Source organism: Chlorocebus sabaeus, chromosome 28 (assembly GCF_047675955.1).
Source record: "Chlorocebus sabaeus isolate Y175 chromosome 28, mChlSab1.0.hap1, whole genome shotgun sequence".
Taxonomy (NCBI): domain Eukaryota; kingdom Metazoa; phylum Chordata; class Mammalia; order Primates; family Cercopithecidae; genus Chlorocebus; species Chlorocebus sabaeus.
Genome location: NC_132931.1, coordinates 17,490,050 through 17,511,889, shown reverse-complemented (window position 1 = coordinate 17,511,889; position 21,840 = coordinate 17,490,050). Strand labels below are relative to the sequence as shown.

The 21,840-nt window shown below is 53.0% G+C and overlaps 1 protein-coding gene across 4 annotated transcripts in view; it reads left to right on the top strand.

Moving 5' to 3' along the window:
- Window positions 1-21,840, top strand: part of SDK1 (sidekick cell adhesion molecule 1) — a 972,135-nt gene that overhangs the window by 855,095 nt on the left and 95,200 nt on the right. For all 4 annotated transcript variants that reach the window (XM_008018820.3, XM_073012858.1, XM_073012857.1 and 1 more), the window contains exons 31-32: window positions 8,566-8,669; window positions 11,813-11,883. In XM_008018820.3, the coding sequence (XP_008017011.3) occupies window positions 8,566-8,669; window positions 11,813-11,883 (175 nt within the window). The remainder of the gene's footprint in view (window positions 1-8,565; window positions 8,670-11,812; window positions 11,884-21,840) is intronic.

The following is a 21,840-nucleotide window of genomic DNA, read 5'->3' as shown; positions in this document are numbered from 1 at the left end:
CCCGCCCAGCCTCCATAGCGCCCAGCCGCCTTCATCTTGGAGGCTGCCCGTCTCAGCCCTGCCTGGCTGAACCTGAACGTAGGGAGGGAGGCAGGTGTCAGGTGAAGCCCCTGGCAGCTCCTCAGAACACCACCCTTGCCCTACTCTGCCCTGGGGTCAAAGTTCAGACTTTGGAGTGAGGGCTAATGGGAGTGTGGGTGTCGCTGGTCCTAGATAATGACAACGGGGGTTTCAGAGAGAAGAGAAGCATCCAAAACCCCCATCCCTGGCTTAAGGACCAGGCCCATGACAGAAGTGAAGTACTTGCCCAGGGAGGGGTGGCCCACCAGGCATCTCGGTACAGAGCTGTGAAGCTGGAACTGTGCAGGCTCAGCCTGGCTTCTGTTGCGTGCCATTGAGTGATCTGGGGCAGGTGACGGGTTCTCGGGCGTCTTCAGCTCCCTGGCCTTTGAGTTGCGAGGTTTGGAGATGATGATAAGGCCCTCTGGGCGGTCATGGCCATGGATGCCAGTGTCACCTTTGCCAGCCCCACACGGTTTCCCCAGGAGGCACAGCTGGGTGTCAGATGCAAATCCTGACCAGAGTCTCTGAGCAGCCCAAGACGGGTCAGCCAAGCTGCGGGAACCCATGGAACCCATGCTGCGGCTCCAGGCCCCCATTGGAGACCACAGAACAACAAGGAAGCCAGCGCCCCAGTGCACAGCTCCAGCTCTCTGCGGCCCCAAAGGACCCATCCTGGCACAGTCACCCTCTCCAATCTCGTGGTCCAAGCAGCCCTCTGCTCTTCTGAAAATCGAGGCGGAATGGTCCCTGCATGCAGGGCTTGTTCGCAGCAGGGCCAGAGCCACTGGCTGGCCTCCCCCGTGCAGGGCACAACATCTGGTGAGGTCCGTATGCTAGCAGGTTGGAATTTAGAAAAATTGTTCCATCCCCACAGCTGTGGTTATGCCCCTCATGTTAGGAAAACGAGGCTGCAGCAGCTCCGGCTTGATGTCCCCTCTGAGGTGCTTTCCCTGGTGTTCTAGTCACTCAGCTTCCAGACAGTTAAACCTTTGACAGGACTTCACCACCACCACCACCACCACCGCCATCCTCATTGCCATCATCATTGCCGGAATCCCCTCATCCTGTCCAGCACCTGTCATTTTCAACACCACTTCCATCTGTCATTTCATACGATGTTCATAACAACTGTGTGAACACACAGACCAGACTTCTCACTATCCCCATTTTACACATGCAGACGTTGAGGCAGAAATAAGTAACGCAGATGCGGGTGCCTCGACATCTCTAAATGGAAAGGATATTTCCTGAGGTTTTTGTAGTTGTCACATTCCGGGAGCCAGAGGTCAAGTCTCCATCGACACAATCCATGTCCTGCAGTTAATTTACAAGGGTCTGCAACATCTGAAAACCCAACACGTGTGCATCTGAACACCAAGCTTTCCGCAGTCAGTCTCCCCTTAGTAGCCGCGTGGCCTTGGAAAAGTCCAACCCTTGGCTGCCCGCTAGGACTCTGACTTCTCGTCTGTGAGAGGCAGGGCTGGAGCGGGAATCCTGCTGTTCCCTCCAGCTCTGTGAGTCCAAGGTTTGCCTCATTACTGACCGCCAGCAAACTGGCAGCCAAGAAATAAGGCGATCGGAATAGTCAGAGTGTCCACTAGGTTCCTGCCGGCATCTCACTTGCCCTTTGAGCGACAGCAACAGAACTCGAGAGGCACAGTTCTCTTCCCTCCAGAGGAAGGCACTCCTAGTGGCAGATACCATCCTCCCGGAGCCCTGGAATTCTCCTGGCACAGCCCCGAGCGTCAGGGGAGTGTGGCCGCGTGCGCCCAGCCTGACTTAACAAACTACACAGGACGCTTAGCTTAATCGGCAGTGTGTTCACAGATATAAATAACCTCATCCTTTGTGTAACCGTCTAAAAGAAGGGAAAAAAAAAAAATCCAACCACTATTCCTGAAGGCTTCTGAAACCAAACAGACTAATTGTGTGCCTGGGATGTCATGCTGGAAAGGAGAGGTCCGTGTTTCAGGACAAACAGTTTAATTTGGGATAGGACAGACCACTGTCAATTTCCTAATGGGCCAGAACTAGGACAAATGCCTCCTCTGCCTATCGATAGAGAACATGTCACAGGAGAATCCCAGGAAGGCGACAGTTTGTACACTGCCACAGTGTAATCTCCCTTCCTCTTTAATAATCCTGACAGCTACATTTTACTTTCACCAGTTGTGTGAAATCTGCAAGTATCCAAAAAACATAAAGAGTTTAACTGTCTAAATTTGGTGACCGTGACTACGTGCAGGGAATATGGGTCTAGACCCCCAGGGAGAGGGGTTGGGTCTGAGACGTGTTCAGGCGTTGCCAGTGTCTGGTTGATGGTTGAAGTGAGTCGGGGTAGCCACCCACAGAAATGCAACAGAAAGGAAGAAGAGAAGGGTTCTGAGCCCAGTGTGACTTGGAGGTTCTGGGTGTCACTTTAGGACAGAGCAGTGGCCGTGTGGGCTCAGGGGGTGGCTGTGTGTCCGGTAGTGATGGGCTCAGCTCCTCCTCTGAGCTCTCCCATGGGATAGGTGCAGGGGGTCCAAACAGAAGACAGAAAGGCCCAGAGGGAATGAGCCTGGAAAACAGCAGGGATTCAATGAATGTCAGCACAACGGCCCTAGCTCCATTCGGGTGACTGACTTCCTTCCTTCCTTCCTTCCTTCCTTCCTTCCTTCCTTCCTTCCTTCCCTCCTTCCCTCCCTCCCTCCCTCCCTCCCTCCCTCCCTCCTTCCTTCCTTCCTTCCTTCCTTCCTTCCTTCCTTCCTTTTTCTTTTTTCTTTTTTCTTTTTCCATATAATGTAATTTTTAAAAATACCATTGTTTAAGAATCAGATGAACTGAGTGTGGTGGCTCATGCCTGTAATCCCTGCACTTTGGGAGGCTAAGGCAGGAGGATGAATCACGAGGTCAGGAGTTTGAGCCCAGCCTGGCTAACATGGTGAAACCCTGTCTCTCTACTAAAAATACAAAACTTAGCCAGGCGTGGTGGTGGGAGCCTATAACCCCAGCTACTCAGGAGGCTGAGACAGGAGAATTGCTCGAACCTGGGCAGCGGAGATTGCAGTGAGCCGAGGTCACGCTACTGCACTCCAGCCGGGGTGAGAGAGTGAGACTTCATCTCAAAAGAAAAAAAAAATAAAGAATCAGATGAACTTGGCCAAGGATGTGATACCTGAGCTTGATATTCTTTGTGATACAATAGTGAGGTCTAAGTGTTTGTGTTTGGTTGGTTGGTTGGTTGGTTGGTTATTTGTTTTTGTCACCCGAGCTGGAGTGCAGTAGCTCCATCATTGCTCACTGCAGCCTCCAACTCCCGGGCTCAACATACCCTCCTGTCTCAGCCTCCTGGGTAGCTAAGACTACGGGCATATGCTATCATGCCTGGCTAATGTTTAAATTTTTTTTTTGGAATAGGGTCTCACTGTGTTGCCCAAGCTGGTCTCAAACTCCTGACCTCAAGTAATTCTCTCACCTCATCCTCCCAAAGTACTGGGATTACAGGCATGAGCTACCATGCCCGGCCAATAGTGAATTCTTAAGAAACATTTTTAGTGCCTTTCAGATAAGCAAATAAAGACAGCAGTGAATCGCTTTAGAAAGATACTCAGCACTCATCCATTTTATATTAGAACCAATATGAATGAATGGAGCTCCTCCTGTTTAAGACTCTGCATTTAGCTCTGAGGCAGGAACATGGGACTTCAGCTATGTCCCTCCCCAATGCCCATTCTAGAACACTTTGGCTGTGGAGGTCAAGTTTGTGGATGTGGTTAGCCATCCGAGGCAGTACGAGTACAAACTGGCTTTCTGAATATATTGGTTATTGATTTGGGGTAGCAAGAGTTCTGATAGCAAGAGATAGTGAGGGTCCTGTATTACCCAAAGTATTTATTTCCTGAGTTTGGGATGATTAGAAGAAAGAGATTAGATGGCAGATGTTTTCTCAAAAATATCCCTAAATCTATCCAGCTTCTGAGTTTGCACATGGAGATTTGGGAAGTGAGGCACGGGGAATGAGCAAAGGCCCGGGGAGGCACCAGGCCGCGTCAATGGCTTCCTGGGGACGAGTGAGGGCTCCGGGGTGGGGGAGCCAGGGAAAGCTTTTGGGAAGACAGGAAAAAGCACATCACATTTATTCATTGCCTGCTGTGCTCCACGATCCACCCGACTCCACGAGGATGGGTGATGCAATGTCATTTTCACAACAGCCCTGGAAGTCCGGTGCTGCTGTCTCCATGTCCATAGCCGAATACAGCGAGGCTCTGAGACGCTGACTTGCTCCAGCGAGTAGTGGCAGAGCCAGCCTTGGAATTCTGCCAGGCCCACTGCAAAGCAGAGTTTTGGGCTGGCTCAGAAGCATGAACAGAGTGCAGAACCGGGGGAGTTAGAAGGGTTGCAGGAGGGTGTTCTTGCATCCTGCGTGCGTTTGTTCCTTTGTCAAGGAGTCATCAAAGTCCTGCTCTGCCACAGGAGGGAGCATGGCAGGAGCAATGGGGGCGGGGGGCTCAAGGATCAGACGTCTGGCCTAGGAGGTAGACCAGTCTTCCACAGGAGCAGCACTGCAGGGAAGTGAACAGGCAGGTTGGGCTGAGTGCACAGAGGACGCTACTGTCTAGGACCGCAGGGCCAGAAGAGGGGATGATAGCTCTGCCCGCTGCCTGTCTTAGGACAGTGGGGCTGCTCCTCCCGTAGGCTGCCGGAGCTGCGTTCTGCCTGGTTTCAGGGCACTGGTGTGGCTTCCACTGAGAGGGTTACCCCCCACAGATCCGCATTCTGTGTTCCCTGCAGCTTGCAGAGACACTTAATCAATCCTTGTTGAATGAAGTGAGTCCGGCAAAACACAGGCCTCACGCTAGGAACTCTGCTCTCTGTCCTCCTGCGCACCCAACCCTATTTGTCTGGGAGCCAGGCTGATTTGTCCAGCCACCTGACACGTATTTACGGCATACCACGTGCGCCCGACTCAGTGCCAGATCCAGGCAGGACAGTGGAGAAAGAGGGGTTTCAAGGAGCTTGCAGTGTGGCTCCAAACCCCCAAATCATAGCAAAGCATGAAGTACTAAACAGTGCAGTGCTGAGTATAATTATAATTCAATGCCACAGGCCAGTGAGAAAGCAAATACATCAATAAGTAAGCGTAATCGTAAATAAATAAATAAGTAAACAAATCATTTCTGCAACATCTACTGTGTGCCAGATGTGACTCTGGTATTTATATGTCCTCATAGGCAACCCCCCTCCCCACCCCGAGAAACTTCAGCGATGGGGAATAGTGTCCTTATTCAATCCTTCCTCTCACAGATCTGCTGAGCGCCTCCTGGGTGTTCTTGGCTCTTGGGGTACAGCAGGAAAGGAGGCCGACTCGGTCCCTGTCCTGGTGGATGTTGAGTCTTGTAAAGACAGACAGTCATCAAGGAAATGTCACCCATCATGATGCAGAAGATGAAGGGAAGGAACAGGGCACAGGAGACACAGGGCAGGGCCATCTGAGCAAATGCTTACAGATCCATAGGAACAGCTGATCCGTAGCAAGCTTGCACCACATGCCTGACTCTCTGCTGAGTGCCTCACCTGTGTTTAAGCCTCATATCAGTTTCATGATGCCTGTGCTATTATCAGCCCAGATAAGGAAACAGGCAAAGTATGCTGTCCAAGGTTAACTGGGAGCTAGAAGCCAAGCAGTTTTAATTTGGGGTCCACGTTCCTAATGCCCAGTCTGCTGCCTCCTGGTACAGGAGGAGAAGGAGCCAGTGGGGCTGTGGTGGGTGGCGCAGGTGGATGAGGCAGGGAGGTCACGGGAGAAAACACATGATTATCACCCAAATGAGACAAAATAACTCCTAGGATGCTAGGAACAGAGGGGAGATTGTTTGTTTTAACTTAGCAAAGGCTGTCTCCCAGAAACGTGGAGCAAAGGTCATTTTGTGGTCGGACTTCAGAAGCATCTCCATTAAAGCTGGGGCCAAGGCCAGCTGCCTCCTGTGGCTGTTTTTCCAGTTGTGGACACTGAGTGCAGAGGGGCTGAGATGTGCCTACGGTCAGGGACTGGGAAGTAGCAACACCCGACCAGGTTCTGGAGGGTTGCAGTGGAAAAGCATGCCTTGAGGTGTGAGCTGGTAGAGAAACACTGTCACCTGGTCTTAGGCAGGATGGGGACCTGAAAGCAGGAATAGCATCTGATCATGATTTCCAAAAATGGTTATCAGTTTTCTAAAAAGCAGAATCCTTCCTTTAAACTAAATATGACCCAGCCCGAATGCATAAACCCGACGGGCATGGAGCTGCTGTTGGCTGATACGGGCCTTGTGGGGCTCTGGACGTCAGAGGCTTCAGAGTCCTGGGGGTCCACAGGGTTCCATTTTAAAGGCACTGGTTTACAGATTCCATTGGGAGTGAGGACAGAAGACTGAGTTTCAGGTGATGAGGGCTTCGGCTTAGAGTGATAGTTGAGGAGACTTTTAGACATGAGTAACAGAGGTTGAGAGTCCTGAGGCACCCCGAGTTTTCTGGTCTGGAAACTGAGGAGGGTGGAGCCCTCATCTATGAAGAGCCACTTCCCACCAGGGAGGAGAACAGAGCAGCTTCCTCACTTGCTCATTCGGAAGTCAAATAAAGGGCATCTGAGAGGAACCAGCCAGTGACTGAGCATGCATGGGCTGCAGGGGAGGTTCCTGACTAGCTAGGGCTTCACCAAGATCCCAGCATCATCTGCACAAAAGAGTTTGGCTGAAGTCTTAGTCTCCGACATGGCATGGGGCTTGGCACAGGAGACCCACTGCATGTGGAATAGCTGGACAGATGGAAGGAAGAAAGGAAGGAAGGAAGGAAAAAGGAAATGAAGAAAAAGGAAAGGGAGGGAAAAGGAAGGAGGGAAGGGAGGTGGAAGGGAGAGAAGGAAGGAGGGAAGGGAAGAAGGAAGGAAGGAAGGAAAGTGGGAAGGGAGGAAGAAGAGAGAGAAGGAATGAGGGGAGGAAGGGAGGAGTGAAGAAAGGAAGGAGGGAAGGGAAGAAGAAAGGGAAGGAAGGAAGGAGGAAGGAAGGAAAGGAAGGAGGGAATGGAAGGGAAGAGAAAAGGAAGGAGAGAAGGGAGGTGAAAGAGAGAGAAGGAAGGAGGAAGGAGGGAAGGGAAGAAGGAAGGAAGGAAAGCAGGAAGGGAGGAAGAAGGGAGAGCAGGCAGGAAGGAGGGGAGGGAGGAAGGAGTGAAGAAAGGAAGGAGGGAAGGGAAGAAGAAAGGGAAGGAAGGAAGGAGGAAGGAAGGAAAGGAAGGAGGGAATGGAAGGGAAGAGAAAAGGAAGGAGAGAAGGGAGGTGAAAGGAGAGAAGGAAGGAGGGAAGGGAAGAAGGAAGGAAGGAAAGCTGGAAGGGAGGAAGAAGGGAGAGCAGGCAGGAAGGAGGGGAGGAAGGGAGGAGTGAAGAAAGGAAGGAGGGAAGGGAAGAAGAAAGGGAAGGAAGGAAGGAAAGGAAGGAGGGAATGGAAGGGAAGAGAAAAGGAAGGAGAGAAGGGAGGTGAAAGAGAAGGAAGGAGGAAGGAGGGAAGGGAAGAAGGAAGGAAGGAAAGCAGGAAGGGAGGAAGAAGGGAGAGCAGGCAGGAAGGAGGGGAGGGAGGGAGGAAGGAGAGCGGGTGAGCAGACGGAAATAGGCCTGAAGTGCTAACACCAGAAGGCACCTCAGGGAGCGTTAGTCCCGTTAAAATCTCCATCGAAGGGCTGGGGGCATTTTTCACTTGGATGCTTGACAGGATGTGGTCTTTTGTAAAGTGACATGTGACTGTTGCCGTTTACTAGTCCAGCAATGGGCCTCCGTTTCATCATCCTTGAAATGGGAATAATGATGCCTCCTCTCCCAGAGCTCGCGTGGGTTGAAAGGGGTTGCACTTGTCAAGTGCCTGGCACCATGTCAGCGCCAGTGAATGGTAGGGGTGCGGGGCCGGTGGGTCTCTGCCTGCAGCCGGGCAGGAGTGGACCTTAGAAAGCCCCGCGAGGCTGGGCCTGGCCAGTAAAGAGCTCCAGGAGGACGGAGCGTGGGAATCAGGCGGGAACTCATTTTACGCTCCGGATCAGCACAAGGGCCCGGGGAGTTAGCGCTTCCTGAGGAATTCTCTGGATCCCCTGGAGAGCAGTGATGTGCCCACCGGAGTGACAGGGGTGGCTCCAGTGAGGGGTTGGCAGTGCCTCCCCGAGGAGCCCTGAGCAGAATCTTCCCCCTGGCCAGGACGCCCTGCACTCACTGCCCTCTGTGCAGCTCCTTTCTCCCTGAGGATTTCGACCATCCAGGTGTTCAAAGGCTTCTCCCAGGACAGGTCCAGGGTCCTCTTAAAGCCCCTGCTCACTGCACCTAGGAAGTGATTGAGTCCAACCCAAGAACAGCCTCCTCGCTGACCTGTCTCGGGCCCACAGAGGAGGCCAGAGTTCTCAGGGCAGAGGAGGGATTTGCCCCTCCTCCCAGGGCTTCACCAGGAGTGCCTGAGGGCAGGACAGGGAGGCAGGGCCCCGGCAGTCACGGTCTCTTCCACATTGCAGACTGAGGCCCTTCACCTCCTACAAGCTGCGCCTGAAAGCTACCAATGACATTGGGGACAGCGACTTCAGTTCGGAGACAGAGGCGGTGACCACGCTGCAGGATGGTGAGTAACCCGGGGCCCAGACTGCGTTCCTGGCCACTGCCCCTGGAGCCCGAGACACTTAGGCCCCACTTTCATCTTGAGCCAGGAAGGGGTCACCAGGGAGTGGTGGCAAGCAGTAGAATTCCATTAGTGACAGACAGCTCGGAGGGTTTCCGCACAGCCTGTGGTCATAAATCAAGGTTTCAAGGGCTTCCAAATGGAATGGAAGGCTCTTTGATTGGCTTCCAAAGCCCCTACTATCCATTAGCATCCCAGAAATTGAATAATTGATAGGGTCATTAAAAATAAATGTCAGCGGGTAGCTGGGTTTTAAGAGATTTTCCCAATTTTTCTCATTCACGAGCCACTCTTTGACAACAGCGCAGGTAAGTGATGGGAAGTGAGGTCTCCTCAGAGCTCCAGGTGGTGTTTTCACCTGCTCCATCCTATCTCGGCGGCGCTGAAGATGGATTGTCATTCTGCGTGGCCCAGGCCTGTGGTGAGCCCAGGAGGCAGCTCTATCAGCCGCGTCCAGCGGTGATCACAGGACGGGTGGGATGGAAAAGAATGGATGGTGGGGAATAGCTCAGCTCCCAGGCCAGAAACCCAGCACTTAGTTCACCCAGCAGCGCTTCATCATCATTCCCGCAGCCTACCCCCAAAGCACTGTCTTTTCCATTTAACACTCCAGTGGAAGAATTTTCCAATAAATCAATTTCCAACTGGCTCACCCTGTGACCTCACATCTTCAGTTCTGCTCTCTTGATGACCTGGAAGTGTGGTTTCTCCCACACAGGCCTCCCTTGGCCTCAGGGACCAGCAGAGGAGTTGAGCAAACCAGTCCTGGCTTCTCAGCAACTCATAGAGGCTGTTTTGCTGCAAACCCTGCACTCCCAGCAGAGCAGAACCCGCAAGAGCCTCCGACAGGCGCCAGCTGTGCTCCCAGGAAAAGTGCACCTGCCCCTAGAAAAGCACTGTCTGGCTTCTGTGGCTCCTGCCTCTCACCCAACTCTTTTGTGAGCACAAATCCTGGGGGTTTATTGGAGCTGTGGGGAAAGCCAGTGAGGAAGAGAGGAGCCGCCCTGGGTGTATGGGGTGGTCCAGGGCCTTAGTGAACCCTGCTGGGCCCTGAGGACCTGGGATCAGCCCCAGGAGCTCACTGTCCAAGGGTACCACATCCTTGGATTCAACCAACTGTGGATTGAAATGTTCAGGAAAAAAGTTAAAAATACAAATTAAAGAAATACAGTGTAACAACTATGTATTTGTTTGGAGAGTATTATGACATTGTACAATTTCTAGATCACTCATAAGGGTGCCTACAATTATAACATTGTAACATTGTTATATAACAGTGTTACAAATCAGAACATGGTAGGAGGACTGATGAGTAACCTAGAAATAGTTTACAGTATTCAGGAGGATATGTGCAGGTTACATGCAAATACTGCACAGCTTTATTGTAGCAAACCTGGAGGCCCGGGCTACTTGTAACTGGACAAGCCTTCCCCACTTAAAGTGGGGACCAATGTCACACTAAACCACAAGGGGAAGGCTTTGCGGCAACTAAATTACAAAACAAAAACTATATAAATGCATTCATTTTAACCTTACCTTTAACACAGTTGAGGTAATGTTTGCAACTAAGCACTAAATCTTAGAATAAAGAACAAAAACCCACACGAGCTGATGTCATTGTCATAATCTCTCTGACAGATTGTGTGAGAGCAAAGTGCAACAGCCTCCTTTGCCCTCCAGGGCGGCATCCAAAAGGACCATATTTGAAAAAAAAAAAAATTCAAGGGTCTCTTCAGACTCCAGAGGCTTTTCTTATCCTTTGATATTCAAATCGGGCTTTGATGCACCTATCTTGTCATCGTCTTTCCTGGGATGTGCAGTTTTCTTTTTGCAATGGATTTGCATTGTATTTGTGTTGTATTGTCTTACACTATCTAGAGATTGGCAGGCACAGACTCTCTCCAGGGGTTGGGAAACCCTTGGCATGATAGGGAGAGTCCTCTGAGTATGTGTATGGTTTACTGATGAACAGTTTCTTTTTACAGTCATTTCTATTTCTCTGCACAACCTCACAGCTCGAGGACATTGAGAACTCCCTGTAATGGCACTGCTGTGTCACCATGGCTGTCAGGAAGCTGGCTAGAGGGTTGGAGGGAGACCCATTCCTAAAGCAGAACAGGGACGCTGGAGGTGTGACTGATGCAGGCACTGCCAGGGCTGACGAGGGGGTGCCTCTCAGGTCCAGAGGAAAATCACAGAGCAGGTGACCCTGGGACCCAGTCTTGGGTTCTGAGTGGAGAGGCATCTGCTAGACGCACAAGCGGGCCTGTGGGAAGAACATCCTCATTCCATTCAGTGAATGTGGACTGGACACAGAATGCGTGTCGTGCTTCTGCTGGGCCCCCAGGATCTTACAGCTGGGGAGGCCTAAGAGTTCAGTTTAATATGCCAAGACAGGACCATACAGATTTGGAGGGAGCAGAGGAGGCAGGGAAGAGGGGCACAGAAGGTCTCTTGGATGTGGTAGATGACAAGAAATTTAGTTTGGCCAGAGTGCAGGGCATGGCCATGGGCAGAGGTCAAACGAACCTTGTCCCTCCACAGAGCAGAGCAGAACCCTGGCAGATCCCTCTTTACTTTACCCTGCTGTCCCAGCCAGCTGCAGCCTCACCAGAAATTGACCCCCTTTCCTGACAGCCCTTCAGCATTTCAAACCAAGTGACCTGGCATGATCATGTGTCCTATTCAGGAAAAGTAGCTCTCACCTAGGTATCTAAATAAAAAAAAAAAAAGAGAGATATGTTCCCTGCCTCTCCCAGAAGATCTGAGCCCTGCAGGGAAGGTCTCGAGCCAGAGAGCTCCAGGACAGCCTCTCTGGAGGGGCAGCTCTCAGAATGTCCACCACAGGGAGAGCCCAGTCTGGGTCTGTTTCTCAGGGCCATTGTTAGGGTTGGGTTCCTCCTATCCCAGGCACAGGCTTTGAAGGAGAAGCTCCGGGAAGCCCCAAGGAAGGGCAGGAGAAGGGGACCCCTGGAGAAGGAAGGAGGCAGGGCTCGTCAGCCTCCCACACTCCCTGAGGGTGGCCCTGGGAAAGGCGGCAGAACATAACCACGCTGATCCCCGCTTTTCTCTCCTGTGTGTTTCAGTTCCAGGAGAGCCCCCGGGATCTGTCTCAGCGACGCCACACACCACGTCCTCTGTTCTGATACAGTGGCAGGTAAGAGCGCGGGGAATCACGTGCATTTTGTCAGATGTGTTCTCATTTCCCTGCACATTCAGCCACGATGGCTGAACGTGGACTGCAAGCGGAGCCCTGAGCTAAGCGTCAAGGAGACACCCCCTCAGTCTCACAAACACGAGGGGGAGATGGTGTCAATTATCATCTCAGTGTAATTTCCAAAACATGGGAAGCAGGACTGCGATGCACACAGAGAGTGAACTTGACTCCCTTTATTCGGGAGGAACCGGCAGGATGGGGAGGTCAGTCTGAGAGCGTTGGAGGAACTGGGTATGTCTCGGCATTTCATGGAGGACGTTGGAGCAAGGCTTCTATGTATACACAAATTGGTTATTGCCCTACAGGGCAGTAAAACTGCAACCGCTGGAGTTAGCTTTTCTAGAGAAGTCATCTGCAACCAGACAAAATATCTACCGGATTGTACGTATTTTCTCGAAGTCTGGGTCTTTATTTATTATTATTATTATTATTATTATTATTATTATTACTATTTTGGGACGAAGTCTTGCTCTGTCACCAGGCTGGAGTACAGTGGCACAATCTAGGCTCACTGCAACCTCTGCCTCCCGTGTTCAAGTGATTCTTCTGCCTCAGCCTCCCAAGCAGCTGGGATTACAGGCGCATGCCCCTACACCCAACTAACTTTTGTATTTTTAGTGGAGACGGTGTTTCACCATGTTGACCAGGCTGGTCTTGAACTCCTGACTTCAGGTGATCCACCTGCCTCAGTCTCCCAAAGTGCTGGGATTACAGACGTGAGCCACTGTGCCTGGCTAAGTCTGGGTCTTTAATCTCCAGTGCGCAGTGAGTCAAACAAAGGCATGTTCTTCCAGATAATCCCAGACTCCTTGGTGGGCCTGCTCAGCAATGCTCCGGTAAGGCATTGAAGGACACGCTGCCGTCTCTTTCCATTAGTTTCAATTTTGGGCAGTGCTTACTAACCAGTACATTGACGACAAATATAACAGAGGGACAAAATTGCCGAAGGAAGAGCTGCAGGCCCCAGGGAGATCCCAGCTGAAGAGTGGGGTGGGGAGCTGCGCTGTGTGGCCCGGGTCTGGGGCAGGCAGATGTTGAGTTTCCCCAGGGCTGGAACTTGGCTTGGCAACAGACACAACAGACGGACGGGCAGGGGGCCAAGCGCAAGGGCAGAGTCGAAGCTTCTGGCCCGCAGGGAAGTTCCCGAGGCCAGAGTGGGGGCTGCCTTGCCAGGGAGCTGGGAACATGGTGAGATGGGGCTGGCGTGGGGCAGGTGCGGCGTGAGGCCAGGTCAGCCTAGGAGTGGCTGCTGGGAGCTGGGGTTGGGCTGGGGTTGGGATGGTGGTCTGGTGGGCGCGAGATTTTTCCTCGGAGCTGGTGCTGTCCTCAAGGACAATGGCAGGGTGCCCGAGGCAGCAGGTGGGAATGATGGTTCGGGAAATCAGGAGAAAATCAAGAGGGGAACAATGGTCCGGACATGGCCTTGGAGAGCGAGGGGGTTTCCCAGCCACATGCCCTCCACTGGTACGGGGGAGACAGGAAGGGGTTCTGGGGAAAGGAGGGGCTGTGGGAAATGGAAGGGATGCTGGGAAACACAGCCGAGGCCACCAGCAGGTGTCCCAGACAGAGTGTCTTCCAGGGCCCTGCAGAGGGGCCACTCCAAGGAGCAGTGGCTTCACTCTGCAGCACGGAGGACGAGGCCCAGGCTAGGACAGTAGGTGCCAGAGATGCCTGCTGGGCCAGGAGAGAGACGTGCTGAGTGAGCAGCGCCAGCCGCAGCCTTCCTGGGCATGGGCTTGAGGTGCGTGGTGCTAGAGATGCAAGAGAGGAACCCAGTGAGCAGAGCCTGGCTGGGCCGTGGGTGGGGCCAGCCGGGGGAGCTTAGGAGCGGCTCCGCTTCCCCTGTCTTGCTGTATGATCCTATGAAATATGACTATGTTTGAGGTATGAAAGTGCCAATTTATGTGATTCACCTGCATATCACTTGCTACTGCCACTTAACTGAGGGATAGAGAGTGGGCGTTTAACAAGCTGGGTTCTGTGAAGAGCGTGTAATCTCCTTCAAGTGTCCGTGGAGGTGTGCGGGGCTGCGTCCCAGCTGCCTTTGTCTTGCTAAGGGATCCACCTTCTCTGGGTAGGATAGGAACATTTCCAGGGCATGAAAGAATGTCCCAGCATCTCCTGGTGGACCTGGAAGAGCGCTTCTGTGGCACTCAACCCTGCTGAGCTTACCAGAGCATAAGGGGGCCAGAGTGGGAACCAAGAAAACAGCCTGGGCCCCACCCCTGCCCCTGGGAAGCCACAGCCCTGATCTGTCTGGGAGCCACTGGCAAAGTGACAAAGGACCCACCTGCAACTTACCATCAGGCGACTGTGGCCCTGAGAGGCCCCTCTGGCTCCGGGTTCCTCCTTTGTAAGAACAGAAGGTCACAAAGCTGAGCTCAGGTCTCATGCAGCATCTGCAGTCTTTGGGGCCCACCAGACCCCCAGACCCGAGCTTCAGCCCTGACTCCCGTAAGGGTCTCCAGTGGGAGGTCAGAGACATTCAAAATGGAAACGCAAAGTCCCAAGTGCTTGTTTCCTAACCTGCGCCAACACGGTCGACCACAAGAACATTGGCACTTTGTACCATGCTGAATCCTACCAGAAAATTCCCATTTTCTTTGTCGACATGGCAGCAGCCTGCCAATACCTCACCTAGGTAAGCTTCTTTCCTATAAAGGCTGTGAGTGTTAGGGCTGGGATGCGTCACCTCCACCAAACAAGGGTTGTGAAGGCATCACCTGCTGTCGGCCCCAGTGGATGGTGCAGGGCTTGAGCCCCCCTTGGTGCTGCTGGACAGCTCAGGGACGTGCCTAGTGCCGCCTGGAGGAGCTGGGCTGGTGTGTGCCTCAGCTGTCCCCCTCCAGAGCCCAACAGAACAAACTAATTGCACGAACAGGAGGTGGTCAATACAACGTCCTGTAGAAATAAATGCTTGTCAACTGCCAGGCAATTGAAGTATAATTAAAATTATGAACAATTTACTGCATCAGAACAAAAAAAAACAAAGAAAAAGAAACTCGGTTTAAATATAGATTTGCATTCCAAATAAAATGTTTCACCTGTAAACGTGGTTTTTTTTTTTTTTTTTTTTTAGTAATCTCTTTAAAAATGCAAACACAGGGCCAGACGTAATGGCTCACGCTTGTAATCTCAGCACTTTGGGAGGCTGAGGCGGGTCGATCACCTGAGGTCAGTTCGAGACCAGCCTGGCCAATATGGTGAAATTCTGTCTCTACTAAAAATACAAAAATCAGCTGGGCATGGTTGTGGGCACTTGTAATCCCAGCTACTTGGAAGGCTTAGGCAGGAGAATCGCTTAAACCCAGCAGGTGGAGGTTGCAGTGAGCTAAGATCACGCCATTGCACTCCAGCCTGGGCAACAAGAGCAAAACCCTGTCTCGGGGAAAAAAAAAAAAAAAAGCAAACACGGGCTGTAATTTCAAGGCTATAGACCCATTTAAACGCCTCCCATAGTAGACTGTCAGGCTTGATTCTTCTTAGTAGGACAGTCAATCCTTGCCTTGCATGGGATCCAGTTCTGTTTGAAAACTAAGGATTAGAACTCCCTCTGTCTCCCAGGGTGGAGTGCAGTGATGCGATCTCAGCTCACTGCAACCTCTACCTCCCGAGTTCAAGTGATTCTCGTGCCTCAACCTTCCGAGTAGCTGGGATTACAGGCCTGCACCACTATGCCCAGCTAATTTTTGTATTTTCAGTAGAGACGGGATTTCACCATATTGGTCAGGCTGGTCTCAAACCCCTGACCTCAGGTGATCCACCCGCCTTGGCCTCCCAAAGTGCTGGGATTATAGGCGTGAGCCACCGCGCCCAGTCTTGTGTTTTCTTTTAAAGACAGGGTCTTTCCCTGTCACCCAGGTTGGAGTACAATGGAGCACTCATAGCTCACTGTAGCCTCCAACTCCTAGGCTCAAGAGATCCTCCCACCTCAGCCTCCCCAGTGGCTAGGACTACAGGTGTGCACCACCATGCCTGGCTACTTCTTCAAAAAATTTCATAGAGATGCAGCCTCACTGTATTTCCCAGGCTGGTCTTAAACTCCTGGACTCAAGCGATCCTCCTTCCTTGGCCTCCCAAAGTGCTGGGATTACAGGTATGAGCCCCTGTGCCCAGCCTGTAAGTGGGTTTTGAGGCTGTTTTCTAGCAAAGAAAAAATTCCTAAGCAATTGATCACACCATGCAGGAGGCTCTCAGTGTAACAGGCACCTTCCCACAGGAGGGTTACATCTGCCTGGGCAAAGGTGGGGAGGCATCCCACCGCTTCAGAACACATCTTGGGGTTGTTTGTTCTTCTCTTGACTTGTGCCATCACCCACAGAGGACCAGCTGTTGCATGGGGTGCTGAGCTCTGGAGGGGACCGAGGCAGTCCGCAGAATGTGAAGCGCTTTCATTAAGCGTGGTGGGCTCTATAAGGCATTGCTAGGAAGACAGCAGAAGGAACAAAACTAACTCTGGCTGGAGGGGCATCTGAACGCGCTTTGTGGGACGGACGGGCTCCTGTGGTGAAAGGCTGGAGAAGTTCGTGGCCCCTGGCACAGCCCGAGGAAAGGCTCACGGGTGACATCGCTGGTGTTGTGTCTCGTGGGGATTGCGTGTAGAGCCTCCTGTGCTCTCAGAACCATCAGGAACGAACTCCGGAGAGAATCACTGTCCTACTTTCCACAAAGCAGAAGGCACAGGATGGAAAGTGAAAGCTCGGATGCCCGGGGGGACCACGGTGGCCGGATCAGATTGGGATTTGGGCACCTGCTCTGCCTGAACTTGCAGGAGACAGTGGCACGTGGTTGAGCCTCCCTCAGCCCAGCTCCCTGTCTCTAGAACCGGGAGAGTTAGGTCCTGCCCTGCTGCTCCCCACCTCAGCAGAGGGAGCTGGGTGGGAAGTTCCACAGGGGCCAGCAATGGCAAGGGGCCCAGGGGTCCCCGTGCAGGCAGCTGGAAGGAGGGAGGCCTTCCAAGCAGGTCCTGCCTCCTCCCACCCCCAGGCCTTCCCTCCACTCAACCCTGCGGCCTCCAAGATGCCCACCCTCCCAGGTCTTCCCCAGAGCATTGACTTCCTCCTGCCTCTCTTACCTGGTGATGAAACCCAGGCACACTCCTACCAGGTCATTTGCATTTAAACAGGCGCTTTTGCTTTGGCATGCCCGTCATCCCAGCACTTTGGGAGGCTGAGGCAGGCAGATCACGAGGTCAAGAGATCGACATCATCCTGGCCAACATGGTGAAACCCTGTCTCTACTAAAAATACAAAAATTAGCTGGGCGTAGCGGTGGGTGTCTGTAGTCCCAGCTACTTGGGAGGCTTAGGCAGGAGAATTGCGTGAACCCGGGAGGCTGCAGTGAGCAGCCCAGGAGGTCGCAGTGAGCCAAAGATCATGCCACTGCACTCCAGCCTGGCGACAGAGTGAGACTCCATCTCGGAAAAAAACAAACAACAACAACAAAACAAACAGGCTTTTGAAAAATGAAGACCTCCAGCAGGCTGCTGGTGAATTTCTGAGGCATGGCAGGCCGAGGGAAGGTGTTTTAAGGTGGGGCTCCCAGTTCCCTTCAAGCTTCTCTCCACACAGATGGCCAAGCCAGGGTGCAGTGACACACGGATGAGGTCATCTTGAACTCCAGCAAGTCCCACTCCACCCCAGGGCTCTGGCTAAGCATCCGTCATGGCTGAGGCCTGGCCCAGGTGCTCTGGGCATTTAAACATGAACAAGACCCGAACATGGCCTGCCCCTGGGCATGTGCAGAGTCAGAGACATGTGAAGGGCTGGCTGGGGACACGGGTCTGTGGTGCAAAGCGAACCTTTTGTTTAAAGTCGTATAATACTCTGGAGACCGTCTGGCCAGACTTCTGCCTGTTGTGGGCACGGGGTTGAGCCTGGGAGTTTGAGCAGCCAGCCCAAGCTTATACCGCAAGGTGGCTGCAAGGCCAGGACCCGAATCTAGACCCTGACCTTGACCTCGTGGGTTCCATGGAGCAACCCTACTGATTGATGCCTCCAAGCACCTCTGGAGTTGGAGAGCCTCTTTCACGGATTATAGACAGGTTAATCCCAAAGTCCAGGAATGGGAAATGTGGTTGAACCCAGTTCAGAACCCCATGTGGGCAGGCCTGGGCATCTCCGTGAAGCCACCGGGCCCTTTATAAGTGAGGCTCCCACTGGAGAGATGGCACCTGCTAACAGAGTGGCCTCCGCCACCTGCTGCCTTCAAGGAAGCCACCCTCTGGGGGTATGGCCGCCTGTAACCCCTCCCCAAGCCTGGAAGACTCCTGCCGGAAGCGGATGCATTTTGACTCTTCAAGGATTTCTGGTGCAGACAGCGTCAGTTAGCCTGTGGGCCATATGTGGCCCCAGCCCGGGGGCTCATGGACATTTTATCTGTTGGGCAAGGGAGATTGGCCTTTTCTCATAACTCTAAATCATCTCATTCACCTTGGCTAGAAATATCTGCAAGTCCAAGATCAGTAACCTTCGGCCCCTTCCCCTCCATCTTCCAGCCCCAGAGGCTGGGAAGCCACACTTGGTCCCCAGGGAGAACATTTTTATCTTCCCAACCTCCTAACTTCCTGCTTAGTTGATAGTTTTGGTGAATTGAATCCAGCCCTCCCCACCCCACCCGAGCTTCCCTCCTCCCCCAAAGGTAAATTGCGCTCTCTGTAATCCTGTCTCGTCTGTGTATCTGTAGAGCTGGCCGGAGGCCTCTGCAGTCTTCCTTCCGAGGTCCCAGGGCCTGGAGCTGCCACGGGTCTAATCTGGGGCGAGAGGGAGGCTTTGAAGGCGACCTCAGGGTGAGGTTGCTTGGCTGGTACTTACAGAGTCCCGCCTGTAAGCTTTTGATCTGTCTGCTCGCCTCTTCGTCCTGCTGATAGTCAGTCCAGAGTCCAGAAATGGAAGCTGAGGTCTCTCATCTTCACTGCCCAGACTCCAGCCACTCCCACCCCACCACCAGTGTGAACAGCAAGGACAGGACTCCCAGCAGGACCACCTGGGACCATCTGGGTGGACCAGGAGCCTTGGGCAAAAAAAGCAGGCTCTCTGGGTGCACAGCCACGTGCTGGGTGAAAGCCTTTAGCGGGGACGTGTTGCTGTGTGCTTGTCGGGGGCCCAGGAGAGGAAAGTCAGAAGCCCCCAGGGACTTGGAAGTCACTGGGGCTCCTTCAGCAAAGGGCTCCTGTATGTGCATTTTTGCAAGACTGATTGTTACCGGGAGTAGCAGTAACCCAGGAACCCACCAAGCCCATCCGTGGCTCCAGTGGATTGGAGGAAGCTCCTTTCTGGCCAGTCTCCTTCTGGGGAGCCCACCCAAGTGGGGACTGACCTGGGACCTGGGGTAGTCCTGGTTCAGGCGCTGGGAACTGTCCCCGTAGCCTGGCTGCTGCTCCTAGATCCACCCAGACCTGCCCCTGCCCTTCACACCCCTCACTCCCGTCTAGTGGGGCTATACCAGGCACCGTGCCCGCCTCACAGAGGGCCAGCCCTTCTCCCCTCATCAAAAGCCGCCTCCTACTCCAAGGGCAGCTCAAACGCCATTCCCTGCAGTTATCCTCCAGTTCTTCCCGGCAGAACTCGCCCTCTCTGAGGCTTCAGAGCCGCCTTCCTCACTCACTCCCTGGCACCTGGTGCACAATAGCTCAGGAGATCTCACAGATGCAATGAGATGGCAAGGCTGGAATACATTCCCCGAGGGGCGGAGCTCAGTGTTTGTCTGTGATCCCCCCGTAAGATGCCCTGAGCTCTTGGTGAGTCAGTGTGAGGAAACAGGTGCGGCTTTTCAAGGAGCCAGAGCACTAGGCCTTCCTGGTGGCTCCGGGCACTGCCCTCCCTCCCTGTGGGAGGGCCCCTGGGCACAGAGCTCTCCTGCCTCCCTTAGAGCCACCTCTTTGCAGTGGCCCGAGTCACACAGGACAGTTGCGCTTTAGGGCTGATACTCTTTATGGCTGATGTAGTCAGCAGAATGACCATGGAGAGCAAACAGCCACGGAGAACACTTGCTTGGGGCTCATTGCAGAAACCACTCTGTCTCCTCTCTCTGAAAGCCAGATGGCCTGCCGAGAATCGCCTCTCTTCAGTCTCACATACTGACTTTTCCAACTTTTCCATGCATTATATTTCTTCTAAGAAGGAGGTTAAGTAAAACCTTCTATTTCAATGTGGCTAACAGTTGTGTTTGAAGAAGGATGCCTTACAAAATAAGGGTTTTAATTTCAGTCTCAGTAACCAGGGCTAGAGTTTGAAAGAGCAGACTGCAGGATCACTTAAGCCCAGGAGTTTGAGACCAGCCTGGGCAACATGGGGAGACCTCATCTCTACAGAAAATTTAAAAATTAGCCGGGTGTGGTGGTGCAGGCCTGTAGTCCCAGCTACTCAGGAGGCTGAGGCAGGACGATTGCTTGAGCCCAGGAGGTCGAGGCTGCAGTGAGCTCTGATCGCACCCCTGCACTCCAGCCTAGGCAACAGGGTGAGACCCTGTCTCAAAGAAAAGAAAGAGCAGATGACCCAGAACCCGCTTGTGTGGTGATGTGAGTGGATGTGCAAGTGTGTGTGTGTGTGTTATGTACACACAGGATTTCCGCTGCACCCCCACATCTGTGGTGGTGCTTTTGTGACGACACTGTCTGGAGCCAGTTTGCCATTGCATGCAATACTGACCGGTGCCCGCTCCTAGCACAAGGGACTAATTTTTAAAGAGTGGGAGTAAAACAACTGAAAACCTAAAAGCTGCTCTGAATGCGATTCTGTAGACTCCACAGGGAGGACACCGAACACGAACCCCGTCAGCACCCCCGGTTTTTAGGAGACCGTCTGACATGCCCAGCCCTAAGGGAAGGGGTGCAGAGCGGGACTGGGGGCCCGGAATGGGGGAGCTGGAGAAGGAGCAAATGAGCAGCCCAGGACACCTGTGAGTGACTGTTGCTGGCATCCCAAACGCTGCTCTATTGTCAAAATCATAGAAAAGAAAAAGAGCATTTAATACAATCAGCAGACACTGTAGCTTCCCCCACCTGCTCCCCCATCCAGCCTCTGGACTGTGCCTCCCATTCTTCCTCCTTCCTTTTCTGCCAGCTCTCAGCTTCCCAGACTCAGGTTTGGGTTTTATTTTGTTTTCCTGGCAAGTTGAGCACTGCTGGGAACCCCGTGAGCCGGTGAAGGGCTCCCTGGTGGAGAACGTGGTCAGTGGCCACAGGGTGTGGATGGATGGGGTGACCACGTGCCTCAGGGACCCTGCCGTGCCTTGCTGATCGTCTGCCACTGCCTCGGGTACGCCGCACCCTGGAGAGACCCTCATCTGTGCTGCCTCACTCTCTGCTTTGTTTCTCTAGCGCTATTACTGGAGGCGCTTTGAAAGGCATTTCCATCTGTAGGTTGTCCCGACAGAAAGCAAGCAGTGCCAGGGAGGGAGCGGGTATCCAGAGAAAACCTGGGATGCCCAGTTACATCTGAATTCCAGAACCATCATTTTCAGATTCTGATTTAGCGGGGTGTCTTGTTTTTTTATAGCTTAAAAAAAGAAAAAGCAAACAACAAGAGAGCCTCATTTGACATTGAAGTCCCGGGCTCTGGTTCAGCGGGAGTGGCCTGTTGTCTGAGCACACCCCGGCCCTGTGAAGGCGGCCAGCCGGGGCCAGAGCAGAGAGGCTGGAGCAGAGCCAGCACCAAGGTCCCCTCAGCCACTGGTGGTAGCCAATGAAGGGTAAAGAGAAAAAGGAAAAGCCAGCAGAAAAAAAGTCCCTCCCATATACTAACCCAACTCCACCTTGCATTTGAGAATTTGGAGCCAGATGCCAGGCAGCGCCGTGTCCCCGTCTCTGCTCCGTGGTGGGCAGCGGGAGTCCTCGGACCTGGGGCTGCAGCCCACAGAATGAATACGTGACCCTTGTAACTTTCTGCAAAATTGAAG